The sequence below is a fragment of the Thalassophryne amazonica genome, chromosome 13, assembly GCF_902500255.1.
Source record: "Thalassophryne amazonica chromosome 13, fThaAma1.1, whole genome shotgun sequence".
Taxonomy (NCBI): domain Eukaryota; kingdom Metazoa; phylum Chordata; class Actinopteri; order Batrachoidiformes; family Batrachoididae; genus Thalassophryne; species Thalassophryne amazonica.
In genome coordinates, this window is record NC_047115.1 from 55,138,710 (window position 1) to 55,163,559 (window position 24,850).

At 46.9% G+C, this 24,850-nt stretch overlaps 1 protein-coding gene across 3 annotated transcripts in view; it reads right to left on the reverse strand.

Annotated features, from left to right (window-relative positions):
• Positions 1-24,850, reverse strand: part of khdrbs2 (KH domain containing, RNA binding, signal transduction associated 2) — a 253,004-nt gene that overhangs the window by 112,416 nt on the left and 115,738 nt on the right. For all 3 annotated transcript variants that reach the window (XM_034185058.1, XM_034185060.1, XM_034185059.1), the window contains exon 3: positions 23,273-23,389. In XM_034185058.1, the coding sequence (XP_034040949.1) occupies positions 23,273-23,389 (117 nt within the window). The remainder of the gene's footprint in view (positions 1-23,272; positions 23,390-24,850) is intronic.

The following is a 24,850-nucleotide window of genomic DNA, read 5'->3' on the forward strand; positions in this document are numbered from 1 at the left end:
CCCGAAAAGGCAATGTGGACCTTCCATCTCCACCTTGTAGGCTTACCACCCACAGCGGGAACCACTGGTGTTGGGTGCGCATGAGTGACAGTGAAAGTCGAGGGCCTCGGCGGATCAGACCCGGGTGGCAAGGGATAGCTCTGGCGGTGCGTGGAACGTCACCTCGCTGTGGGGGAAGGAGCCAGAGCTTGTGCGGGAGGTGGAGCGATACCAGTTAGATCTGGTGGGCCTCTCCTCCACGCACAGCCTCAGCTCCGGAGCCACTCTTCTTGATAGGGGTTGGACCAGCTAAACATTATGCATGTAAAAGTGGGAATGTTCTGTTTAGATGGGGGCATCAAATGGAAGGACGTCTTTAAAAAAGGTTCTGAAACAAAGGGCAAAGTTTAGCACACAGCAATGTTTAGCAGCAAACAGTGTCCAGTGGATGGCAGCAGCCTGTGTTGTGTGGGCCGCTGAAGAGGAGGTACTGCTGGCCCACCACCACCAGATGGCGCCCTGCTTGGAGTGCGGGCTTCAAGCACAAGAGGGCGCCAGAACCACTGGGAGTGACAGCCGTCAATCATCCTCAACACCAGCTGTCACTCATTCATCTCATCATCATCATCACCATAAAGGCCGGACGGCGACTCCACCTCCTCGCCGAGAAATCTCCTACGATTAGAGGTAAACTTCTCTGCTGTGATTATTGCGAATAATAATCTGATCTGTTTTGCAGCTGTTTTTCCTGTTGGTATTCCTTATCTGGGATTTTTGGCGTTTGGTGTGACTGCGACGACTTCGCCTCACACCCCAAAACCGATAAGTGGTAAACAGGAGCTGCACGTGTGTATGATTGGAGGTGGAGGTTCTCCCTCCAAGAGGAATCATTAATCAAGGTTGCTGGGTGTGAGGATTCACACTCACCACCTTCTGTTTCTGTCTGCCAGCAGTACCAGGGCCGACAACGGAGGACAGAGACCACCTGGGGACTCAGGGCTTGGCGGCTTCGGTGTTCTTCAGGCCGTTGGTGGTAGAAGCGGTGTGGGCCCCGGCTCTTCGTTCATCCGAGGTCTCCTATCTTCAAGCCTGCCCGCATGTTATATGGCTGGGGGGGCCTGGCTGCTGGTTTGTTTGTCTTTTTGTTTTCCTCCCAGGTGGCGTGCATTTGGGACTGAGTGGCTGTGTTGCTGAGGCTGTCAGGACTTCACCCTGATCACCTGCGACTCGTCAGGACTCACAGCTGAGGTGCATCTGGATGGATTGGAGCATGTTGGCATTTAAGACTGGAGTGCACAGTGTGTATTTGCCAGAGACTCGACCTTGTGACCAGACGGGTGAGATCGTCGTCTTGGGAGCCATCTCATCAGCAGCGGACGCTGAGAATGTCCAGTTTTGATGCACGGTCTGTGAAAGAGGAGGGGGTGAGGTCTCACGCTCGTCAGCACACTTCCTGAGGTACGTTGGATTTTGTGACTAACAGTTATACAGTCAGTAAATGTGGTGTCCCTCACACCTTATTGTATTGAGCTGTATGTTAGTCATGTATCAGCTTCCACTGCGGTGGAGTTTTGTGAACGGGATGTTCCATGCCTGCAGGTTGGGAAGCTGATCAGTAATCAAGCCAGGAAGTGTTTGCTGTTTGTACACCTTTAAGTGTTCTGTGTGTAGAGTGTGGACTCACATAATGGTTCCTTCTTTCACAGACTCGGTTGTTGCGGCCACCTGGGGGGTGTCGGTGGGGTCCTTGGGTCCGAAACAGCTTCTGGCTCCGGACCGTTAGCGCTGCTGGGAGCGCACCACGCCAGGCCGCACCTTTTCTGTTATTACATTTTCACTGTTATGTATTAAATTCAGTTAGCCTTTGTACCGTGCTCTGCTTATTTCATACTGGGTCCTTCAAACGCTGGTCGGTTCTCCGAGCTGCGTCCGACACATAACAGTAGTCTCTGGCCAAACATCACGGACCCAGCGTTAGCAGAGACGGTAACGCGCCGGGAAGGCGGCAGCAGACGTTCAGTGGTTATCCGGATCAGTTGCGGGGCTCTCCGCCCGGAAGGTGCGTGTTTGAGACCCATTACTGGATACTAATTTGTGCTCTCTTGCAGCCGTGTTCCTGTGTTGTGCCTCATCCTTGGATCGTGGTGGAGTGTGACTGGCGACGGCTTCGCGTCACACTCCGACCGGATGGGAGGTGTAAACGGGAGCTGCAAGAGTGCGTTTGTAATGGGTTCACGCGCACGGCGGAGCTCTGTTAGCACGGGTCGCTGGGCTTCCTGTGTTACAGTCGTAGCCCCGTTTCCCCGGATAAAGGTAACTACTGCGTCTGTTGTATCAGCTCCGGCGTTATTTAGTTGAGCACATTTTGGTTGTGTGTTGCACTCAGCTGCGCACACAAAAGCAGCTCGTTTGTTTTTTTCTGTCGCCCAAGGGGTTTTTTCATTTTTAGCACTCTGGTTCCCCCTTGTGGTGACTGAATCACGGTACCGTCAAGCTCTGGAGTAGGAACAGGTGTGTTCCATTTGGTTGAGCTTGACGGTATAACTCACTGATTTGTTTTGTGTTAGTTCATTTTGTGTGGGTGTTTTTTGAGTTGGTTTTTGTGTGGGCTTTTCTTTTTTGTTGTCCACTATTTGTCTGGGGGTGTGACCCTGTAGCCTTTGCAAAAAACAAAAAAAAACACAAAGAGAACAGGGACCCAAACAACTGTGTGTTGGTCTGTTTTTTTTTTTCTCTGTTTCTTTTTGTTTCACATCCCCAGGGTTGGATGGTGCGGTCCCCTGGGGGGTGATGGGGTGGTCTTTGGGTTGTTTTTTCTCTTTGTTTTTTGTTATGCCCTCTCTTCTCCTCTGACTCCAGCCGGGTGTGCCGTAGTGTCGGCATTGCTGGAGGGGTGCAGTTAGGTTGTGCTGGGCGTTTCCCAGGTAGCCTCTGCACCCGGGAGGGGAGGGGGGGGGGTTTGGGTTTTTTTTTGTTTTCCCTCCCCCAGTTTCCGCCCTCAGGGTTTGACTGTGGTGTCCTCTGGGGGGGAACGGGCGTTGGGTCCATCTAGCCGTGGGCGGCCGGGGCTGGGTCCATTAGTCATGCGGGGAGGCGTCTCCTGGGGTTGACGAGTGGTCCTCTGGGGGGCGCTGGTGGTCCCCGTGGGTGACGTTGGATCCCAGAGGGACCTCGGCCGTGGTTATTACTCCTGGAGCTGGCGGGTGGCCCTCTGGGGGGTGTTGGTCCCTACGTGTCGTTTGGGGGGGGGTATTTTGGCATTTGTTTGTGACCTTAAATTTGGATTGTTTTTCTTTTCTCCCCTTCCCTGGGGTTTGATGGAACGGTCCTCTGGGGGGGGGGGGTGTTTTAGTGTTTTTGTTTGTGGGCTTGGGTTGGGTTGTTTTTCCTTTCTCCCCTTCCCTGGGGTTTGATGGGACGGTCCCCTGGGGCGGGGGGGATGTTTTGGTTGTTTTGTTTTCTGACTAATCACACATGTTTGGTTAAAGGCTGACCGCACAGGTGTAGGAACTCCTGGCCACACCTGTGCTGAGACTGTCAAACAAGGGCAAAGATGCAGCCAGTTCAACCAGTCTGTTGGAGGACGAACGCAGACGCGGTTTCCAGCCATGGTCCCTGGAGGGGGGGTGTTTCTCCTGGGCCAGGTGTGTGTGGTCGCCGGGAGGCTTCCCGTGAGGGTGGGGTACTGTTATATGGCTGGGGGGGCCTGGCTGCTGGTTTGTTTGTCTTTTTGTTTTCCTCCCAGGTGGCGTGCATTTGGGACTGAGTGGCTGTGTTGCTGAGGCTGTCAGGACTTCACCCTGATCACCTGCGACTCATCAGGACTCACAGCTGAGGTGCATCTGGATGGATTGGAGCATGTTGGCATTTAAGACTGGAGTGCACAGTGTGTATTTGCCAGAGACTCGACCTTGTGACCAGACGGGTGAGATCGTCGTCTTGGGAGCCATCTCATCAGCAGCGGACGCTGAGAATGTCCAGGTTTGATGCACGGTCTGTGAAAGAGGAGGGGGTGAGGTCTCACGCTCGTCAGCACACTTCCTGAGGTACGTTGGATTTTGTGACTAACAGTTATACAGTCAGTAAATGTGGTGTCCCTCACACCTTATTGTATTGAGCTGTATGTTAGTCATGTATCAGCTTCCACTGCGGTGGAGTTTTGTGAACGGGATGTTCCATGCCTGCAGGTTGGGAAGCTGATCAGTAATCAAGCCAGGAAGTGTTTGCTGTTTGTACACCTTTAAGTGTTCTGTGTGTAGAGTGTGGACTCACATAATGGTTCCTTCTTTCACAGACTCGGTTGTTGCGGCCACCTGGGGGGTGTCGGCGGGGTCCTTGGGTCCGAAACAGCTTCTGGCTCCGGACCGTTAGCGCTGCTGGGAGCGCACCACGCCAGGCCGCACCTTTTCTGTTATTACATTTTCACTGTTATGTATTAAATTCAGTTAGCCTTTGTACCGTGCTCTGCTTATTTCATACTGGGTCCTTCAAACGCTGGTCGGTTCTCCGAGCTGCGTCCGACACATAACACCGCAGTCCTCTTGTGTATGATTGGCAGCACTCTTGTTTATATTACGTTGTGTTCTTGTGCAACATTAAATTGTTACTCCTTCTCTTATCCATTGTCCGTTCATTTGCGCCCCCTGTTGTGGGTCCGTGTTACGACACCTTCTCAACAGGATTTCTCGGCCATTCGTCATGGATCCCGAGGGGCGTCAACCACAGCTTGAACAGCCAATGGGAGAACAAGGAGCGCAGGCGTCAGCAGGAGGCGTGGTAAGTGATCTGCAGCAAATCCTTACCGCTTTCACTGCTCAGTTACAGCTGGTAACTGAGCAAAATGCAATCCTCAATCAGAGGATGGAGGCTCTCACCGCCAGAGTGGAAGCACGCGAGTCGAGCGTCGCTGCAGTGTCTCCTCCTGCTGGCCCGGGGCATAATGTAGATGTTCCACTGGCCGTTCAACTACCCCCCCCACCGTCCCCTGAAGCTTACATAAGTCCTCCTGAACCGTACGGAGGCTGTGTGGAAACGTGCGCAGACTTCTTGATGCAGTGTTCGCTCGTTTTTGCACAGCGTCCAGTCATGTACGCAGCAGACGCCACCCGGGTGGCTTATGTAATTAATCTGCTTCGAGGTGAGGCACGCGCTTGGGCTACAGCGCTCTGGGAACAGCAGTCATGGCTTCTGACGTCATACGCTGGGTTTATACGGGAATTCAAACAGGTGTTTGATCATCCCAACAGAGGCGAGACCGCCTCGACCGTGCTGCTGTCACTGAGACAGGGGCGTCGGAGCGCAGCTGATTACGCTGTCGACTTCCGCATCGCGGCTGAGAGGTCGGGTTGGAATGACGTTGCGCTCCGCGCTGCCTTCATAAGCGGACTGTCTCCAGTACTGAAGGAGCATTTACTGGCTAAGGACGAACCGCAGACTTTCGACGGGCTTGTCACTCTGGTTATACGCTTAGACAACCGCTTGAATGAACACCGTCGGGAGCAGGCCGGGGGGCGTGGCCGGGCACAAGCCGTCCCTCTCTCTTCCGGGTCTGAAAGGGTGACGTCGTCCCCACGCTCCATTGCCAGTGGGCTCCGTGTGGCAACAGCTCCCCCTGCTGACGAAGCTATGGACACGAGCAGGGCTAAAGTGAGATCAGATATCAGACAAAGGAGACTGGCCCGCGGGGAATGTTTTTACTGTGGCTCATGTGAACACATGTTAAAGGACTGCCCCAAACGGTCAAACACCAACGCCCGTCCTTAGAAACTGGGCTAAGGGTGGGCCATAACATGTGCACGGGAAGACCCCGCAAATCAGCACGAATCCCAGTGTTAATCCTGAGTGGGGATTTAACCCTTCACGCCCCAGCACTGGTGGACACGGGGTCCGAAGGGAATCTGTTGGATAGCAGATGGGCAAAGGAAGTGGGGCTCCCTCTAGTGGCTCTGCCTTCGCCCTTGAAGGTACGGGCACTAGATGGCACTCTACTACCGCTAATCACACACCGGACCCAGCCTGTGACCCTGGTTGTGTCTGGGAATCACCGGGAGGAGATAGTGTTTTACGTGACACCTTCTACCTCCCGAGTGATTTTGGGTTTTCCTTGGATGGTGAAGCACAATCCCCGGATCGATTGGCCGTCTGGGGTCGTGGTGCAGTGGAGCGAGACCTGCCACCGGGAGTGTTTAGGATCCTCGGTTCCCCCCGGAATCACAGCTAAGGAGGAGGTTAAGACCCCTCCCAATCTGACGGCGGTGCCAGGGGAGTACCATGATCTGGCTGACGTCTTCAGCAAAGATCTGGCGCTCACCCTTCCACCGCACCGACCGTACGATTGCGCCATTGATTTGATTCCGGACGTTGAGTACCCGTCCAGTAGACTGTACAACCTCTCACGTCCGGAACGCGAATCAATGGAGACCTACATCCGGGACTCCTTGGCCGCCGGGTTGATCCGGAACTCCACCTCCCCAATGGGTGCTGGTTTCTTTTTTGTGGGCAAGAAAGACGGCGGACTTCGTCCATGCATCGATTACAGGGGATTGAACGAGATCACGGTTCGCAATCGATACCCATTGCCCCTCTTGGATTCGGTGTTCACACCCCTGCATGGAGCCAAAATATTCACCAAACTCGATCTTAGGAATGCGTACCACCTAGTTCGGATCCGGAAGGGAGACGAATGGAAGACGGCATTTAACACCCCGTTAGGTCATTTTGAGTACCTGGTCATGCCGTTCGGCCTCACTAATGCCCCCGCGACGTTCCAAGCCTTGGTTAATGACGTCTTGCGGGACTTCCTGCACCGGTTTGTCTTCGTATATCTGGATGATATACTCATCTTTTCCCCGGATCCTGAGACCCATGTCCGACATGTACGTCAGGTCCTACAGCGGTTGTTAGAAAACCGGCTGTTTGTGAAGGGCGAGAAGTGTGAGTTTCACCGCACTTCTCTGTCCTTCTTGGGGTTTATCATCTCCTCCAACTCCGTCGCCCCGGATCCGGCCAAGGTTGCGGCGGTGAGGGATTGGCCCCAACCAAAGAGCCGTAGGAAGCTGCAACAGTTCCTCGGCTTCGCAAAATTCTACAGGAGGTTCATTAAGGGTTACAGTCAGGTTGCTAGCCCCCTGACCGCCCTGACCTCCACTAAAGTCCCATTCACCTGGTCGGACCGGTGCGAAGCCGCGTTTAGGGAGTTGAAACGCCGATTTTCATCTGCTCCAGTTCTGGTGCAGCCTGATCCTACTCGCCAGTTTGTAGTGGAGGTGGACACCTCAGACTCAGGAATAGGAGCCGTGCTGTCCCAGAGCGGGGAGTCCGATAAGGTTCTCCATCCTTGTGCCTACTATTCCCGCAGGTTGACCCCCGCTGAACGGAATTATGACGTGGGCAATCGAGAACTCCTCGCGGTGAAGGAGGCTCTAGAAGAGTGGAGACACCTGTTGGAGGGAGCTACAGGGCCTTTCACGGTTTTTACGGACCACCGGAACCTGGAGTACATCCGGACCGCCAAGCGGCTGAACCCCAGGCAAGCCCGCTGGTCCCTGTTCTTCGCGCGCTTTGACTTCCGGATCACCTACCGCCCCGGGACCAAGAATCAACGATCCGATGCATTGTCCCGGGTGCACGAAGAGGAGGCCAAGGCCGAGTTGTCGGACCCCATCGACACCATCCTTCCCGAGTCCACTGTCGTGGCCACCCTCACCTGGGACGTGGAGGAGATCGTCCGGGAGGCCCAGGCAAAGAACCCGGACCCGGGAGACGGTCCGAAGAACAGACTCTACGTCCCACCAGAGGCTAGGGCTGCCGTCTTGGACTTCTGCCACGGATCCAAGCTCTCCTGTCATCCTGGAGTGCGTAGGACCGTGGCAGTAGTCCAGCAGCGCTTCTGGTGGGCGTCACTGGAAGCCGACGTCCGGGACTACGTCCAGGCCTGCACCACCTGTGCCAGGGGCAAGGCGGACCATCGCAAGACCAGGGGTCTACTCCAACCCCTGCCTGTGCCTCATCGCCCCTGGTCCCACATCGGCCTGGACTTCGTCACGGGCCTCCCGCCGTCCCAGGGCAACACCGCCATACTGACGATAGTGGACCGGTTCTCCAAGGCGGCCCACTTCGTGGCCCTCCCGAAGCTCCCGACGGCCCAGGAGACGGCAGACCTCCTGGTCCACCACGTCGTGCGTCTGCATGGGATACCGTCGGACATCGTCTCGGATCATGGTCCCCAGTTTTCCTCGCAAGTCTGGAGGAGTTTTTGTAAGGAGCTGGGGGCCACCGTGCGTCTCTCGTCCGGGTATCACCCACAGACGAACGGCCAGGCAGAGCGGGCGAACCAGGACCTTGAACAGGCTCTTCGTTGTGTCACCTCCACTCAACAGCCAAGTATCCTCTGCCACCGGCCTCTCCCCCTTTGAAGCGTGTCTGGGCTACCAGCCCCCGTTATTCCCACTTGTGGAGGGAGAGGTCGGGGTACCCTCGGTCCAGGCCCACCTGCGGAGGTGCCGTCGGGTGTGGCGGACCGCCCGCTCTGCCCTGTTGCAGGCCCGGACGAGGGCCAAGGCCCATGCAGATCGCCGGCGTTCCCCGGCCCCTACATACCAACCAGGGCAGGAGGTGTGGCTATCCACCAAGGATATCCCGCTCCAGGTGACATCCCACAAACTCAAGGACCGCTTCATCGGGCCGTTCCCCATCGCCAAGATCCTCAGTCCGGCCGCAGTGAAGCTAACACTCCCGGCTTCACTGCGGATCCATCCGGTTTTTCATGTTTCTAAACTCAAGCCATACCACACCTCACCGCTCTGCACCCCCGGACCCGACCCACCTCCTGCCCGGATCATCGACGGGGAGCCGGCATGGACTGTTCGTCGGCTCCTGGACGTCCGTCGGAAGGGTCGGGGTTTTCAGTACTTGGTGGACTGGGAGGGTTACGGACCCGAAGAACGCTCCTGGGTGAAGAGGAGCTTCATCCTGGACCCGGCCCTTCTGGTCGATTTCCACCACCGACACCCGGACAAGCCTGGTCGGGCGCCAGGAGGCGCCCGTTGAGGGGGGGGTCCTGTTGTGTGGGCCGCTGAAGAGGAGGTACTGCTGGCCCACCACCACCAGATGGCGCCCTGCTTGGAGTGCGGGCTTCAAGCACAAGAGGGCGCCAGAACCACTGGGAGTGACAGCCGTCAATCATCCTCAACACCAGCTGTCACTCATTCATCTCATCATCATCATCACCATAAAGGCCGGACGGCGACTCCACCTCCTCGCCGAGAAATCTCCTACGATTAGAGGTAAACTTCTCTGCTGTGATTATTGCGAATAATAATCTGATCTGTTTTGCAGCTGTTTTTCCTGTTGGTATTCCTTATCTGGGATTTTTGGCGTTTGGTGTGACTGCGACGACTTCGCCTCACACCCCAAAACCGATAAGTGGTAAACAGGAGCTGCACGTGTGTATGATTGGAGGTGGAGGTTCTCCCTCCAAGAGGAATCATTAATCAAGGTTGCTGGGTGTGAGGATTCACACTCACCACCTTCTGTTTCTGTCTGCCAGCAGTACCAGGGCCGACAACGGAGGACAGAGACCACCTGGGGACTCAGGGCTTGGCGGCTTCGGTGTTCTTCAGGCCGTTGGTGGTAGAAGCGGTGTGGGCCCCGGCTCTTCGTTCATCCGAGGTCTCCTATCTTCAAGCCTGCCCGCAGTCCTCTTGTATATGATTGGCAGCACTCTTGTTTATATTACGTTGTGTTCTTGTGCAACATTAAATTGTTACTCCTTCTCTTATCCATTGTCCGTTCATTTGCGCCCCCTGTTGTGGGTCCGTGTTACGACACCTTCTCAACAGCCTGAGCTCCAAATGTAGAGTTACACAACATGATGATACAAAAGAACAGTCAGCTTTAATTCTGAAATTGGACCTGAGTGGTTGTACCTGAGGCTGTAAATGAGCTTATTAATGTTGAAAAGATCTGTAATACTGCTTTGAGTATAGCGCTAAGTATTTAAAAGGAATCAGTTAAATTCTACAATATTCTAAACTGAACACAAAATCAGGAGATGTAAGACCTGTAAGATGCTGCTTGTTTTTCTTGTACCTGTTAAATATGGAGCACAGTAAAGACAGTTAAGTCTTTTTTTCTCTCTCAACCATTATGCATTTATGCAGCACTGTAACAGTCGGGTGGTAAGTGCTTTTCTCAAGGGCATTTTGATAATGGGTGCCACTTATAAACCTTATTCACACAGCCAATCTGGAGATTAAAAGTTATGTCCTCGGTGGAACCATTCTATTTTGTACACTGGTGGAAAGGGAACAGGGTTGGAGGGCCAGATGTGTCATTCTGATGCCATTCGGCCACAATCGGCATATGTGTGACAGGGGTATAAGCAAAGACTTGACACCCCCCAAATGCCATCGATCCTCAAGAGCACTATGTCATTGTGGACTATGGGTTGCTATATGGATGAGACGATAGAAATGAGTACATATGCAGATGATTTGGTGACTTTTTTGTCACCATTTGAATACTCCTGCAGATGACTCTGTGTTACAGAGGTAACAGCATCTACACAGCTCCATTACCACTGGGACAATGCAGATACCTTTTATTGCTATTTGCACATTCTAGCATGGTGATACAAGACTGACTTGGTTTTCAGGCTTCAGCATGTGAAGCGAGCATCTTTAGTGTGTTGCACTGACAGCCAGTGCTGATACAGAAAAACACTGACACCAGGGGTAGAACATTATTGTGAAATTGTAACATTACAAATAGTTAACAGTGACAAATCAACTGAACTATCAGCATGCTTTGTAATGAAGTTGGTTTGTAAAATTGCATGTTCAAAGCAGATAATGTGTGTGAAAAAGCAGGATAAAACTCTGGTTATTGGCGACTCTGTTTTGAGAAATGTGAAGTTAGCGACACCAGCAACCATAGTCAGTTGTCTTCCAGGGGCCAGAGCAGGCGAGATTGAAGGAAATTTGAAACTGCTGGCTAAGGCTAAGCGTAAATTTGGTAAGACTGTAATTCACGTCGGCAGTAATGACACCCGGTTACGCCAATCGGAGGTCACTAAAATTAACATTGAATCGGTGTGTAACTTTGTAAAAACAATGTCGGACTCTGTAGTTTTCTCTGGGCCCCTCCCCAATCGGACTGGGAGTGACATGTTTAGTCGCGTGTTCTCCCTGAATTGCTGTCTGTCTGAGTGGTGTCCAAAAAATGAGGTGGGCTTCACAGATAATTGGCAAAGCTTCTGGGGAAAACCTGGTCTTGTTAGGAGAGACGGCATCCATCCCACTTTGGATGGAGCAGCTCTCATTTCTAGAAATCTGGCCAGTTTTCTTAAATCCTCCAAACCGTGACTATCCAGGGTTGGGACCAGGAAGCAGAGTTGTAATCTTACACACCTCTCTGCAGCTTCTCTCACCCCTGCCATCCCCTCATTACCCCATCCCCGTAGAGACGGTGCCTGCTCCCAGACCACCATTAACCAGCAAAAATCTATTTAAGCATAAAAATTCAAAAAGAAAAAATAATATAGCACCTTCAACTGCACCACATACTAAAACAGTTAAATGTGGTCTATTAAACATTAGATCTCTCTCTTCTAAGTCCCTGTTAGTAAATGATATAATAATTGATCAACATATTGATTTATTCTGCCTTACAGAAACCTGGTTACAGCAGGATGAATATGTTAGTTTAAATGAGTCAACACCCCCGAGTCACACTAACTGCCAGAACGCTCGTAGCACGGGCCGAGGCGGAGGATTAGCAGCAATCTTCCACTCAAGCTTATTAATTAATCAAAAACCCAGACAGAGCTTTAATTCATTTGAAAGCTTGACTCTTAGTCTTGTCCATCCAAACTGGAAGTCCCAAAAACCAGTTTTATTTGTTATTATCTATCGTCCACCTGGTTGTTACTGTGAGTTTCTCTGTGAATTTTCGGACCTTTTGTCTGACTTAGTGCTTAGCTCAGATAAGATAATTATAGTGGGCGATTTTAACATCCATACAGATGCTGAGAATGACAGCCTCAACACTGCATTTAATCTACTGTTAGACTCGATAGGCTTTGCTCAAAATGTAAATGAATCCACCCACCACTTTAATCATACCTTAAAACTTGTTCTGACTTAAGGTATGGAAATTGAAGACTTAACAGTATTCCCTTAAACCACCTTCTGTCTGATCATTTCTTAATAACATTTACATTTACTCTGATGGACTACCCAGCAGTGGGGAATAAGTTTCACTACAGTAGAAGTCTTTCAGAAAGCGCTGTAACTAGGTTTAAGGATATGATTCCTTCTTTATGTTCTCCAATGCCATGTACCAACACAGGGCAGAGTAGCTACCTAAACTCTGTGAGTGAGATAGATTATCTCGTCAATAGTTTTATATCCTCATTGAGGACAACTTTGGATGCTGTAGCTCCTCTGAAAAAGAGAGCCTTAAATCAGAAGTGCCTGACTCCGTGGTATAACTCACAAACTCGCAGCTTAAAGCAGATAACCCGTAAGTTGGAGAGGAAATGGCATCTCACTAATTTAGAAGATCTTCATTTAGCCTGGAAAAAGAGTCTGTTGCTCTATAAAAAAGCCTCCATAAAGCTAGGACATCTTACTACTCATCACTAATTGAAGAAAATAAGAACAACCCCAAATTTCTTTTCAGCACTGTAGCCAGGCTGACAAAGAGTCAGAGCTCTATTGAGCCGAGTATTCCTTTAACTTTAACTAGTAATGACTTCATGACTTTCTTTGCTAATAAAATTTTAACTATTAGAGAAAAAATTACTCATAACCATCCCAAAGACATATCGTTCTTTTTGGCTGCTTTCAGTGATGCTGGTATTTGGTTAGACTCTTTCTTTCCGATTGTTCTGTCTGAGTTATTTTCATTAGTTACTTCCTCCAAACCATCAACAAGTCTATTAGACCCCATTCCTACCAGGCTGCTCAAGGAAGCCCTACCATTATTTAATGCTTCGATCTTAAATATGATCAATCTATCTTTATTAGTTGGCTATGTACCACAGGCTTTTAAGGTGGCAGTAATTAAACCATTACTTAAAAAGCCATCACTTGACCCAGCTATCTTAGCTAATTATAGGCCAATCTCCAACCTTCCTTTTCTCTCAAAAATTCTTGAAAGGGTAGTTGTAAAACAGCTAACTGATCATCTGCAGAGGAATGGTCTATTTGAAGAGTTTCAGTCAGGGTTTAGAATTCATCATAGTACAGAAACAGCATTAGTGATGGTTACAAATGATCTTCTTATGGCCTCAGACAGTGGACTCATCTCTGTGCTTGTTCTGTTAGACCTCAGTGCTGCTTTTGATACTGGTGACCATAAAATTTTATCACAGAGATTAGAGCATGCCATAGGTATTAAAGGCACTGCGCTGCGGTGGTTTGAATCATATTTATCTAATAGATTACAATTGTTGTGTGGGCCGCTGAAGAGGAGGTACTGCTGGCCCACCACCACCAGATGGCGCCCTGCTTGGAGTGCGGGCTTCAAGCACAAGAGGGCGCCGAAACTAGTGGAGTGACAGCTGTCACATCATCACCACCAGCTGTCACTCATCTACGTCAACCTCCATAAAAGCCGGACTGCAACTCCACCTCCCCGCCGAGAAATCAGCTACCATTCAGGTAGTTTTCTCTGCTGAACTAAAACATTGCGTAATACTCTGAACTTCTTTGCAGCCGTTTTCCTGTGGTGTTTTCCTTATCTGTGGGATTGGCATTTGGTGTGATGAGCGACGGCTTCGCTTCACACCCCAACCAGATAAGTGATTAGACAGGAGCTGCACAAGTGTGTGATTGGAGGTGGAGGTGCTCCCTCCCAAAAGAACACAGACTGTGGGTTTACTGAGTGTGCGAACTCACACTCATCAATACTGTTTCTGTTCTCTGCCAGCAGTACCGGGTCTGACTGCTGAAGACAGTGGCCACCTGGGGCGCAGGGCTTGGCGGCTCCGGTGTTCTTCAGATCCGTTGGTGGTGGAAGCTGTGTGGGATCCGGCTCTTCTCTCACCAGACGTCTTCTATCTTCGAGCCTGCCCACACGTCACCTTGTGTATAATTGACATTCCACAATATTGTTATTGTCTGTACTTCGTTGTGCGATTCACAACATTAAATTGTTACTTTTTGGCTTATCCATTGTCCGTTCATTAACGCCCCCTGTTGTGGGTCCGTGTCACGACACCTTCCCAACAACAATTTGTTCATGTAAATGGGGAATCTTCTTCACAGACTAAGGTTAATTATGGAGTTCCACAAGGTTCTGTGCTAGAACCAATTTTATTCACTTTATACATGCTTCCCTTAGGCAGTATTATTAGACAGCATTGCTTAAATTTTCATTGTTACGCAGATGATACCCAGCTTTATCTATGAAGCCAGAGGACACACACCAATTAGCTAAACTGCAGGATTGTCTTACAGACATAAAGACATGGATGACCTCTAATTTCCTGCTTTTAAACTCAGATAAAACTGAAGTTATTGTACTTGGCCCCACAAATCTTAGAAACATGGTGTCTAACCAGATCCTTACTCTGGATGGCATTACCCTGACCTCTAGTAATACTGTGAGAAATCTTGGAGTCATTTTTGATCAGGATATGTCATTCAATGCGCATATTAAACAAATATGTAGGACTGCTTTTTTGCATTTGCGCAATATCTCTAAAATTAGAAAGGTCTTGTCTCAGAGTGATGCTGAAAAACTAATTCATGCATTTATTTCCTCTAGGCTGGACTATTGTAATTCATTATTATCAGGTTGTCCTAAAAGTTCCCTGAAAAGCCTTCAGTTAATTCAAAATGCTGCAGCTAGAGTACTGACAGGGACTAGAAGGAGAGAGCATATCTCACCCATATTGGCCTCTCTTCATTGGCTTCCTGTTAATTTTAGAATAGAATTTAAAATTCTTCTTCTTACTTATAAGGTTTTGAATAATCAGGTCCCATCTTATCTTAGGGACCTCATAGTACCATATCACCCCAATAGAGTGCTTCCCTCTCAGACTGCAGGCTTACTTGTAGTTCCTAGGGTTTGTAAGAGTAGAATGGGAGGCAGAGCCTTCAGCTTTCAGGCTCCTCTCCTCTGGAACCAGCTCCCAATTCGGATCAGGGAGACAGACACCCTCTCTACTTTTAAGATTAGGCTTAAAACTTTCCTTTTTGCTAAAGCTTATAGCTAGGGCTGGATCAGGTGACCCTGAACCATCCCTTAGTTATGCTATAGACTATAGACTGCTGGGGGGTTCCCATGATGCACTGAGTGTTTCTTTCTCTTTTTGCTCTGTATGCACCACTCTGCATTTAATCATTAGTGATTGATCTCTGCTCCCCTCCACAGCATGTCTTTTTCCTGGTTCTCTCCCTCAGCCCCAACCAGTCCCAGCAGAAGACTGCCCCTCCCTGAGCCTGGTTCTGCTGGAGGTTTCTTCCTGTTAAAAGGGAGTTTTTCCTTTCCACTGTCGCCAAGTGCTTGCTCACAGGGGGTCGTTTTGACCATTGGGGTTTTTCCGTACTTATTGTATGGCTTTGCCTTACAATATAAAGCGCCTTGGGGCAACTGTTTGTTGTGATTTGGCGCTATATAAATAAAATTGATTTGATTTGATTTGGGGAGGTGCAGTGTCATAAGTCATGTAGGATTATTTTTTTGTACATGTCAAACAATCATGTTGGGGTCAGGCTCCACATATAATTAAGGAACATCCATCCATCCATTTTCTGTACCCGCTTACTCCAATACAGGGTCATGGGGGGGGGGGGGGGGGCTGGAGCCTATCCCAGCAGTCATGGGGCATGAGGCGGGGTACACCCTGAACAGGACGTCAGTTAGACATTCATGTTAGGTGACGTTTTCACACAAGCACGTGGAGAGCAGGCAAACTCCACACAGAAAGGCCCCAGGTGGCAATCAAACCCAGGACCTTCTTGCTGTGAACTAACAGCGCTAACCACTAAGCCACCATGCTGCTTAGTTAAGGAACAGTAAATACAGTATCATGCTCTACACATGGAAAAAAAAATAGACTGTAGCCGATTCCACTCAGTCCAAAGTCCTATATAGGCCCAGAAGCCCAGTGGTACCGGTGCTTATCCCTGGATTCCTATCCCATCTATGACTCCCCCTGGACTAGATGGCATTCCAAATCAGGTTACTTCCCCAACCAAAGCTGGTACCCACTCACAGCGGGGTGGTTGTGTCTTGTTCAAGACAGGTCTGGGAACTGAACCAAGATCTACATACTGGGAGACCAACTTATCATCATACTGAGCTACTTGCTCTGCATGCTCCACTCAGTGAAGTTGACAAATTTTATTAAGGTGTGACCTCAGTGTCTTACGTATTTGGTATTAACTGATACAGTGACCTTGAATGTCCTTCTCACAAGAGCAAATATGTTGCTTGGGTGTTACCTGGTTACCATGACTACAGGATGCCCTATCAATCAATATCAAGCCATGCACAATAAGCAGTGCTTACAAAGGCATTGATAAGATCCTCATTAAATCCCCAGGGTTTCTGTTGGGGTGAAATATTAGATTAGATAAGATTAAACTTTATTGATGATAGAAGAAGGTTCTGTTGTTACAGCTCTGATAAAACAAAATGTATTAGTAATGTAGATGGCATGAGTACAAAATAAATCCAGCAAAAATGCATAAGATACAAGGAAAAAAACAAGCTCATAACAGACTCATACATGGACAATAGAGATAATGTTGACCTTATACCATGCATACTGCTGGTTGTGCCGCTTTGATGCAGTATTCCTAATCCCCAACACAGAGCCCATGCACCCTACTGGGAAATTTGATGAGATGGAAATTGAAATTTGACTATGTGCTGTTGTGTGTAAAGGGACTTTGCCAATGTGTGTACCTCACTGCCTTGTAGCTGCAGGATCTGTCTTGAATGGCAGCCAGCATTTTGGTAATGACCTTTAGATGTCAGTCTCATCACAGAGTCCTTCAGACTAACTCAGACTGTATACAAAATCAATATCGCACAGATAAAACCTCAAGCCAAATGTGGCGGTTACATGCTCAGTGTTTGGCCAGAGGCAGCTGCTGTATTATTTTTCCTGAGTGCTACACAAAGCATCACGTGTCTGTTTGTCACACCATTCCTCTGCCTCAGACTGAACTGTAGATGAAATAAAGTATAAATCTGATGGTTTCTGTAATGATCCTAGTAATTCTGAATAATTTCTTTTATAATATCATGAACTAAAAAGAGCTCACATAAACACTGCTCAAACTTTAGGCTCAGTATCCGTAATGGAAATCTGTGCAAGACTAGAAGAACACTTTATGAAGATACCCCAAAATGTAAATGGTATCAAATTCAGACCTGGACCATACTTTTTCTAAGTTTCAGAAGTTGTCTATTATGAAAACTGCTATATCGTGCAAGGTGAAAAAAGACATTTTTAACATTATACACCCATGCATCAAAATCTGCCTTTCGAGGAGAGGTCGACTGCATTGCGTGTGACTGCACTGTACTAATCTTTACCACTCCAGAACTGTAGGTGGCACTATACTTTCTTTGCACCTATTGCTAAAGATTAGCAATAGGTGCAATTCAAAGTAACGCTGCAATTAGCAATAGGTGAGGAGTTGTACAATTTGATGGCCTGAGGGACAAAGGAGTTTTTCAGTCTGTTGGTCCTGCACTTGGGAAGGAGCAGTCTGTGGCTGAAGAGGCTCCTCTGGTTGCTGATAACAGTGTGCAGAGGTTGACTGGCATCATCCATAATGTCAATCACTTTGTCTAGTGTTCTCTTCTCTTCCACCATCATCAGAGAGTCCACCTTCATGCCAACCACAGAGCCAGCCCACCTGATCTGTTTGTCCAGCATCAGTTTGTTACTAGAATTAGTTACAGTTGTACGTAAAAGTTTGGGCAACCCTAATAATTTTCATGATTTTCCTTTATAAATCATTGGTTGGTTGGATCAGCAATTTCAGTTAAATACGAGGTCTGTCAATAAAGCAACGGTCCTTTTTATTTTTTTCAAAAACTATATGGATTTCATTCATATGTTTTTACGTCAGACATGCTTGAACCCTCGTGCGCATGCGTGAGTTTTTCCACGCCTGTCGGTGACGTCATTCGCCTGTGAGCACTCCTTGTGGGAGGAGTCGTCCAGCCCCTCGTCGGAATTCCTTTGTCTGAGAAGTTGCTGAGAGACTGGCGCTTTGTTTGATCAAAATCTTTTCTAAACCTGTGAGACACATCGAAGTGGACACGGTTCGAAAAATTAAGCTGGTTTTCAGTGAAAATTTTAACGGCTGATGAGAGATTTTGAGGTGATACTGTCGCTTTAAGGACTTCCCACGGTGCAAGACGTCGCGCAGCGCTCTCAGCCGCCGTCGTCAGCCTGTTCAAGCTGAAAACCTCCACATTTCAGGCTCTATTGATCCAGGACGTCGTGAGAGAACAGAGAAGTTTCAGAAGAAGTCGGTTTCAGCATTTTATCCGGATATTCCACTGTTAAAGGAGATTTTTTTAATGAAAGACGTGCGGATGGGTCCGCGCGTCGGGACGCAGCCGACGCGGTGCGGCGGCACAGGAAAAACACCTCCATGTTGATAACCATTTGTAAAATCCAGGCGGCTTTTGATGGGTTTCAGTGGAGTGAGTATATGAGAAATTGTTTAACAGGCAGGACATGTTCCAACTTGTCCTTAAGGCTTTCAACAGAGGTGTTTTTCCTGTGGCGGAGCGTCGCGGCGGCTGCGTCCCAACGCGCGGACCCGTCCGCACGTCTTTCATTAAAAAAGCTCCTTTAACAGTGGAATATCTGGATAAAATGCTGAAACCGACTTCTTCTGAAACTTCTCTGTTCTCTCACGACGTCCTGGATCAATAGAGCCTGAAATGTGGAGGTTTTCAGCTTGAAACAGGCTGATGACGGCGGCTGAGAGCGCTGAGCGACGTCTAGCACCGTGGGAAGTCCTTAAAGCGACAGAATCACCTCAAAATCTCTCATCAGCCGTTAAAATTTTCACTGAAAACCAGCTTAATTTTTCGAACCGTGTCCACTTCGATGTGTCTCACAGGTTTAGAAAAAATTTTGATCAAACAACGCGCCAGCCTCTCAGCAACTTCTCAGACAAAGGAATTCCGACGAGGGGCTGGACGACTCCTCCCACAAGGAGTGCTCACAGGCGAATGACGTCACCGACAGGCGTGGAAAAACTCACGCATGCGCACGAGGGTTCAAGCATGTCTGACGTAACAACATATGAATGAAATCCATATAGTTTTTGAAAAAAATAAAAAGGACCGTTACTTTATTGACAGCCCTCGTATATCATATAGCAGACAAACACACTGATATTTGAGAAGTGAAATGAAGTTTATAGGATTTACAGAAAGTGTGTAATAATTCTTTAAACAAAATTAGGCAGGTGCATAAATTTGGGCACCCCAACATTAAAAAAAAAAAAAAAAAAAAATTAGTAGATCCTCCTTTTGCAGAAATAAGAGCCTCTAAATGCTTCCTATAGCTTCCAATGCGAGTCTGGATTCTGGTTAAAGGTATTTTGGACCATTCTTCTTTACAAAACATCTTAGGTTTGTTGGTTTCTGAGCATGGACAGCCCACTTAAAATCACACCACAGATTTTCAGTAATATTCAGGTCTGGGGACTGAGATGGCCATTCCAGAATGTTGTACTTATTCCTCTGCATGAATGCTTTAGTAGATTTTGAGCACTGTTATGGGTCATCGTCTTGTTGAAAGATCCAGCCCTGGTGCAATTTCAACTTTGCCACTGATTCATGAACATTGTTCTCAAGAACCTGCTGATATTGACTGGAATCCATGTGACCCTCAGCTTTAACAAGATTCCCAGTACCTGCACTGCCACATAGCCCCACAGCATGATGGAACCACCTCCAAATTTTACTGTAGGTAGCAAGTGTTTTTCTTGGAATGCTGTGTTCGTTTTCAGCCATGCATACAGCTCCTTATGTCCAAATAACTCAATTTTAGTTTCATCAGTCCACAGCACCTTATTCCAAAATGAAGCTGGCTTGTCCAAATGTGCTTTAGCATACCTCAAGTGACTCTGTTTGTGGCGTGTACACAGAAAAGGCTTCCTCTGCATTACTCTCCCATACAGCATCTCTGTGCAAAGTGCGCTGTATTGTTGAACGATGCACAGAGACGCTATCTGCAGCAAGATCAGGTCTTTGGAGCAGGTCTGTGGGTTGACTATGACTGCTCTCACCATCCTTCACTTCAGCTTATCTGAGATTTTTCTTGGCGTACCACTTCAGGCCTTAACTAGTACTGTGCCTGCAGTCTTCCATTTCCTCACTATGCTCCTCACAGTGGAAGCTGACAGCTGAAATCCCTAAATTAGATTTTTGTATCCTTCCCCTAAACCATGATGTTGAACAATCTTTGTTTTCAGGTCATTTGAGAGTTGTTTAGAGGGTCCCATGTTGCCACTCATAAGAAGAGATGCAAAGAGGGGAAACATTTGCAAATGGCCACCTTAAATACCCTTTCTCATGATTGGATTCACCTGTGTAAGGAGGTCAAGGGGCAATAAGCTTACCAAACCAATTTTTTGTTCCAATAATTCGTGCTAAATGTATTAAAATCAATAAAATGACAAGGGTTCCCAAATTTATGCACCTGCCTAATTTTGTTTAAATAATTATTGCACTTTCTGTAAATACTAGAAACTTCATTTCACTTCTCAAATATCAGTGATCAGTGATCATTGATATATTCAACTGAAATTTCTGATCCAGACAACCAATGATTTATAAAAGACAATCATGAAAACTATCAGGGGTGCCCAAACTTTTGCATACAACTGTATGTGATCGGCTTGACTAATTTAGCTATTTCAGACCAAACTATTTGAATGCCCAATGCGTTTTACTTTTGTCTTGACAGGAAACTAATTTATTGTTGCACAGTTGTGGGAATTCTGAAACATAGAGTTTTGTGCAAACATTTTAGGCACCTCAGAGTTATAATAAACATAGTGTCTGATTCCCCCCCCCCACACACACACTTTTTATTGGCATGTCAACACAAAATCACTTTCAACAAAAGTTAATATGTGAGCTATATTTTTTTTATTCTTTTAGTTTTTGTAAGTGTACTGGCCAGTAGAATACCACACAAACACAACAAATGATCATGCATTTTTTAAATGAGTGTAAAAATTACACAATTACTCATACTTTAAGTCAGATTTTTCTTAAAATCATTTTTGAGGTTCTGCAACTTGTACTCTGGCACGACTTATATACCAAAACAACAACAACAACAACAACAACAACAAAAAACACGTATTAATAGAACCCAATTTTCATATCAGTTATCACTAAAGTTGAAATTCATCACAAATTGCATTTCATTTATTTATCAATATTCATCAGGTTTTCATAAATATCAGTAGCCTTAGCCTCTATCCAATGTCGGCACAGTCCCTGCCTGTCTTCTTTAGGCATGGGCCAGTTTTTGGATTTAAGGTATACCACGATTTGAAAAAGCCATGGTTTCAAAACAACAAAAATTTGACATCATAGTGTGGTATGAGTTGTCTTTTATGTCCTGGCAAAGACAGACATTGCAGGAATCCCCGGAGGTCGAGGGGTTGTGTTCAGTATAGAGTAACACAACTGCTCAACTGGTTGGTGCGAGCATTTCACTTCACATAACATGCTTTGTATGATGGCCGAGGGAGGTGAACCCCCCAAATTTTTCAGTCCTGTTGAAAAAGATGGTCATATGTATGGAAATTTATGGGATACCAAAAAAGCACAGACAGCCATGGCTTCCAACATGTAGATGAGCTTGAGAAGAGTGGCTGCACAGTGATTTGCCAAATTCAAAGTAATGCTGTCTTGACATGACATTTGCAGAGGTGCTTGACGAAGCCGATACTTTACAGGTTTTTGTGAGTCCTAGTGATTTGTGTGTGATTGTTTACATCTAGAACTCAAGGGGGTTCTTGAGTGCAGTGGATGTCATAATGCACGGCACCAGTGCATGCTGGCCTGCCTTTACTCTCATCAGTCCACAAAATATTCCTCCATTTCTCTTTAGGCCAGTTGATGTGTTCTTTGGCAAATTGTAACCTCTTCTGCACATGTCTTTTATTTAACAGAGGGACTTTGCGGGAGATTCTTGCAAATAAATTAGCTTCACACAGGGGTCTTCTAACTGTCACAGCACTTACAGGTAACTCCAGACTGTCTTTGATCATCCTGGAGCTGATCAATGGGTGAGCCTTTGCCATTCTGGTTATTCTTCTATCCATTTTGATGCTTGTTTTCCATTTTCTTCCACGCGTCTCTGGTTTTTTTGTCCATTTTAAAGCATTGGAGATCATTGTAGATGAACAGCCTATAATTTTTTTGCACCTGCGTATAGGTTTTCCACTCTCCAATCAACTTTTTAATCAAACTATGTTGTTCTTCTGAACAATGTCTTGAATGTCCCATTTTCCTCAGGCTTTCAAAGAGAAAAGCATGTTCAACAGGTGCTGGCTTCGTCCTTAAATAGGGGACACCTGATTCACACCTGTTTGTTCCACAAAATTGACGAACTCATTGACTGAATGCCACACTACTACTGTATTATTGTGAACATCCCCTTTTCTACTTTTTTACTAATAGCCCAATTTCATAGCCTTAAGAGTGTGCATATCATGAATGCTTGGTCTTGTTGGATTTGTGAGAATCTACTGAATCTACTGGTACCTTGTTTCCCATGTAACAATAAGAAATATACTCAAAACCTGGATTAATCTTTTTAGTCACATAGCGCTACTATTATTCTGAACACTACTGTATGTTCCTGATCTCTCTAAGTCTGACTTCTCTGTATCTCTATTGTAGTACAGTGAGACCTGTTATGAGCCTGAATCTCAGATCCAGCAGGATGTTTGTGTTAGGTTTGACTCCAGGACATCGTAAGTCAGCAGGATAAATGAGTTGAGCAGAGAAATTCATTACTCTGTGCTGATAATTGACTATTACAGAACATGCTATTAAACAATGCACAGAAAAACATTCCCATTTTCTCCTACATGTGTTTGTTACCCGAAAGCTATTAATTCCTCCTTCTGTTATTTATCTCCTTTACTGCTCAGATGTTGATAGTTTGGAATAATCTTCGGGGTGGTTGTAGATTTTCAAATGCATTATTAACATTTTTTTCTATATATTGAAGCGCGTAAACACCTACACTTCAACACAATCAAGATATTCATACCTTGTCTTTATCCCTCATGGAACCTTTGCCGAGGATGGACATTTTCACTCCAGTTTCTTCTTGTAATCGCTTCATGGAATTTCCCCGCGGTCCCAGCAGCTTCCCAACAAAATTAAACTGTGACATGAAAAGCAAGAAATAATTACACTTCTCATTCAACATTTGTCCAGTGATGACAAATATCAACAATGATGATCAAAACAAGTAAATGGCACTGACAAAATAAGGGCTTTGGAATGCGATCCATTTTTTTTAGTGTTTCTCATAAGGAAATATATCAGGGAGCTGTTTTGTAAATGAAGACAAATGTTGCAGCAACCATCCGTCTTTACGTGTTGGAATCATTGTGTTGAATTTTGAAAAGGATCTGTTGGGAAAGAAGCTTCACAATGAAACATGTTTGCAGGCCATTAGTCATCTATTATCACTATAATCTCACATTCCATTTGGCATACATCATATGAGAAAAATGTCTGTTACACAGAACACAATAAATCAATATAAGTGTGCACATTAAAGATGAATAGAACTCCCATCTGAGGTCCAGCTTAAAGTACGTTTCCATGCTTTGGCTCAGCTGTGCCCCCGACAGTCATGTATCTTATAGGAATTCAGGGTCATCCATGTTGCACCAAGAAAAAAACGGAACATGGGCACAAACCAATAATGTTCCTGAGTCTATTCCAGAGGTCAGTGCTGAGATAAAGTCAGAAATAATGAGTTTCTTCCCAGTGGGAAATTAAGTAATACTATCCAGATGACAAACTATCAGATTCAAGCCTTGGGGCTCTGACTATCATTTTCCTCTCGCTGTGCACCAGCTAGTGTTCATATTGAGAAAAGTGGCTCTGTGTTGTTGCTGGCACAACACTGCAGAGATTAGTGGTGATTAAGCCAAGAGGTGAAACACATACAGTATTCAAATAGTGAGGATCGTGTGCGTAGACTGGGATCAGGTCAAAAACATAATTATTTGATCTCATGCGAAATAGAAGGCATTTTTTGTGCTAGTGCACATACAGAACTTGTGCTGACTGTGGATGTTCATTCGCTTATGTTTTATTATGTTTCAAAACTAGAGGGGGGAACTCAAATGTAACCCATCTGACATAATGAGGCCACGTTTAGCACAAAGTGTGATGTTTTCCTTTGATATGGGCTCCAGAACAATGTTCTGAACACAGGCCTTGCAAACATTTCAAAATATTCAGTGTCCTATAGTGTGGTTGGAGCCTGCAGTAGGAAGTCACAGATGTTTGGTTTAAGTTGCACTCCTCTTCATTTGGGGAAGGGGACCAAGAGGGTGGGGTGTGGGAGTGTTCCTAACAACATGTGTGTTTGTTATAATTAATTTCCATCTCAATTTTTCTTGGCATTACCTTGCAAGTTGCAAGGGTTTTGCATTGATGTGTGACAAGGTAGGCGTGAGAATGTGTGTTAATTCCTGTTCTACATTCCCACTCTGTATACTTCTCCCTGTATTTGCCCACATGGAATGCATTATGTTTTCCGCTGTGACTGTTAGCTTAACTTGTTAGACAGAAAGGTGGAAACCAGTTGGCTGAGTGGATGGAGGAG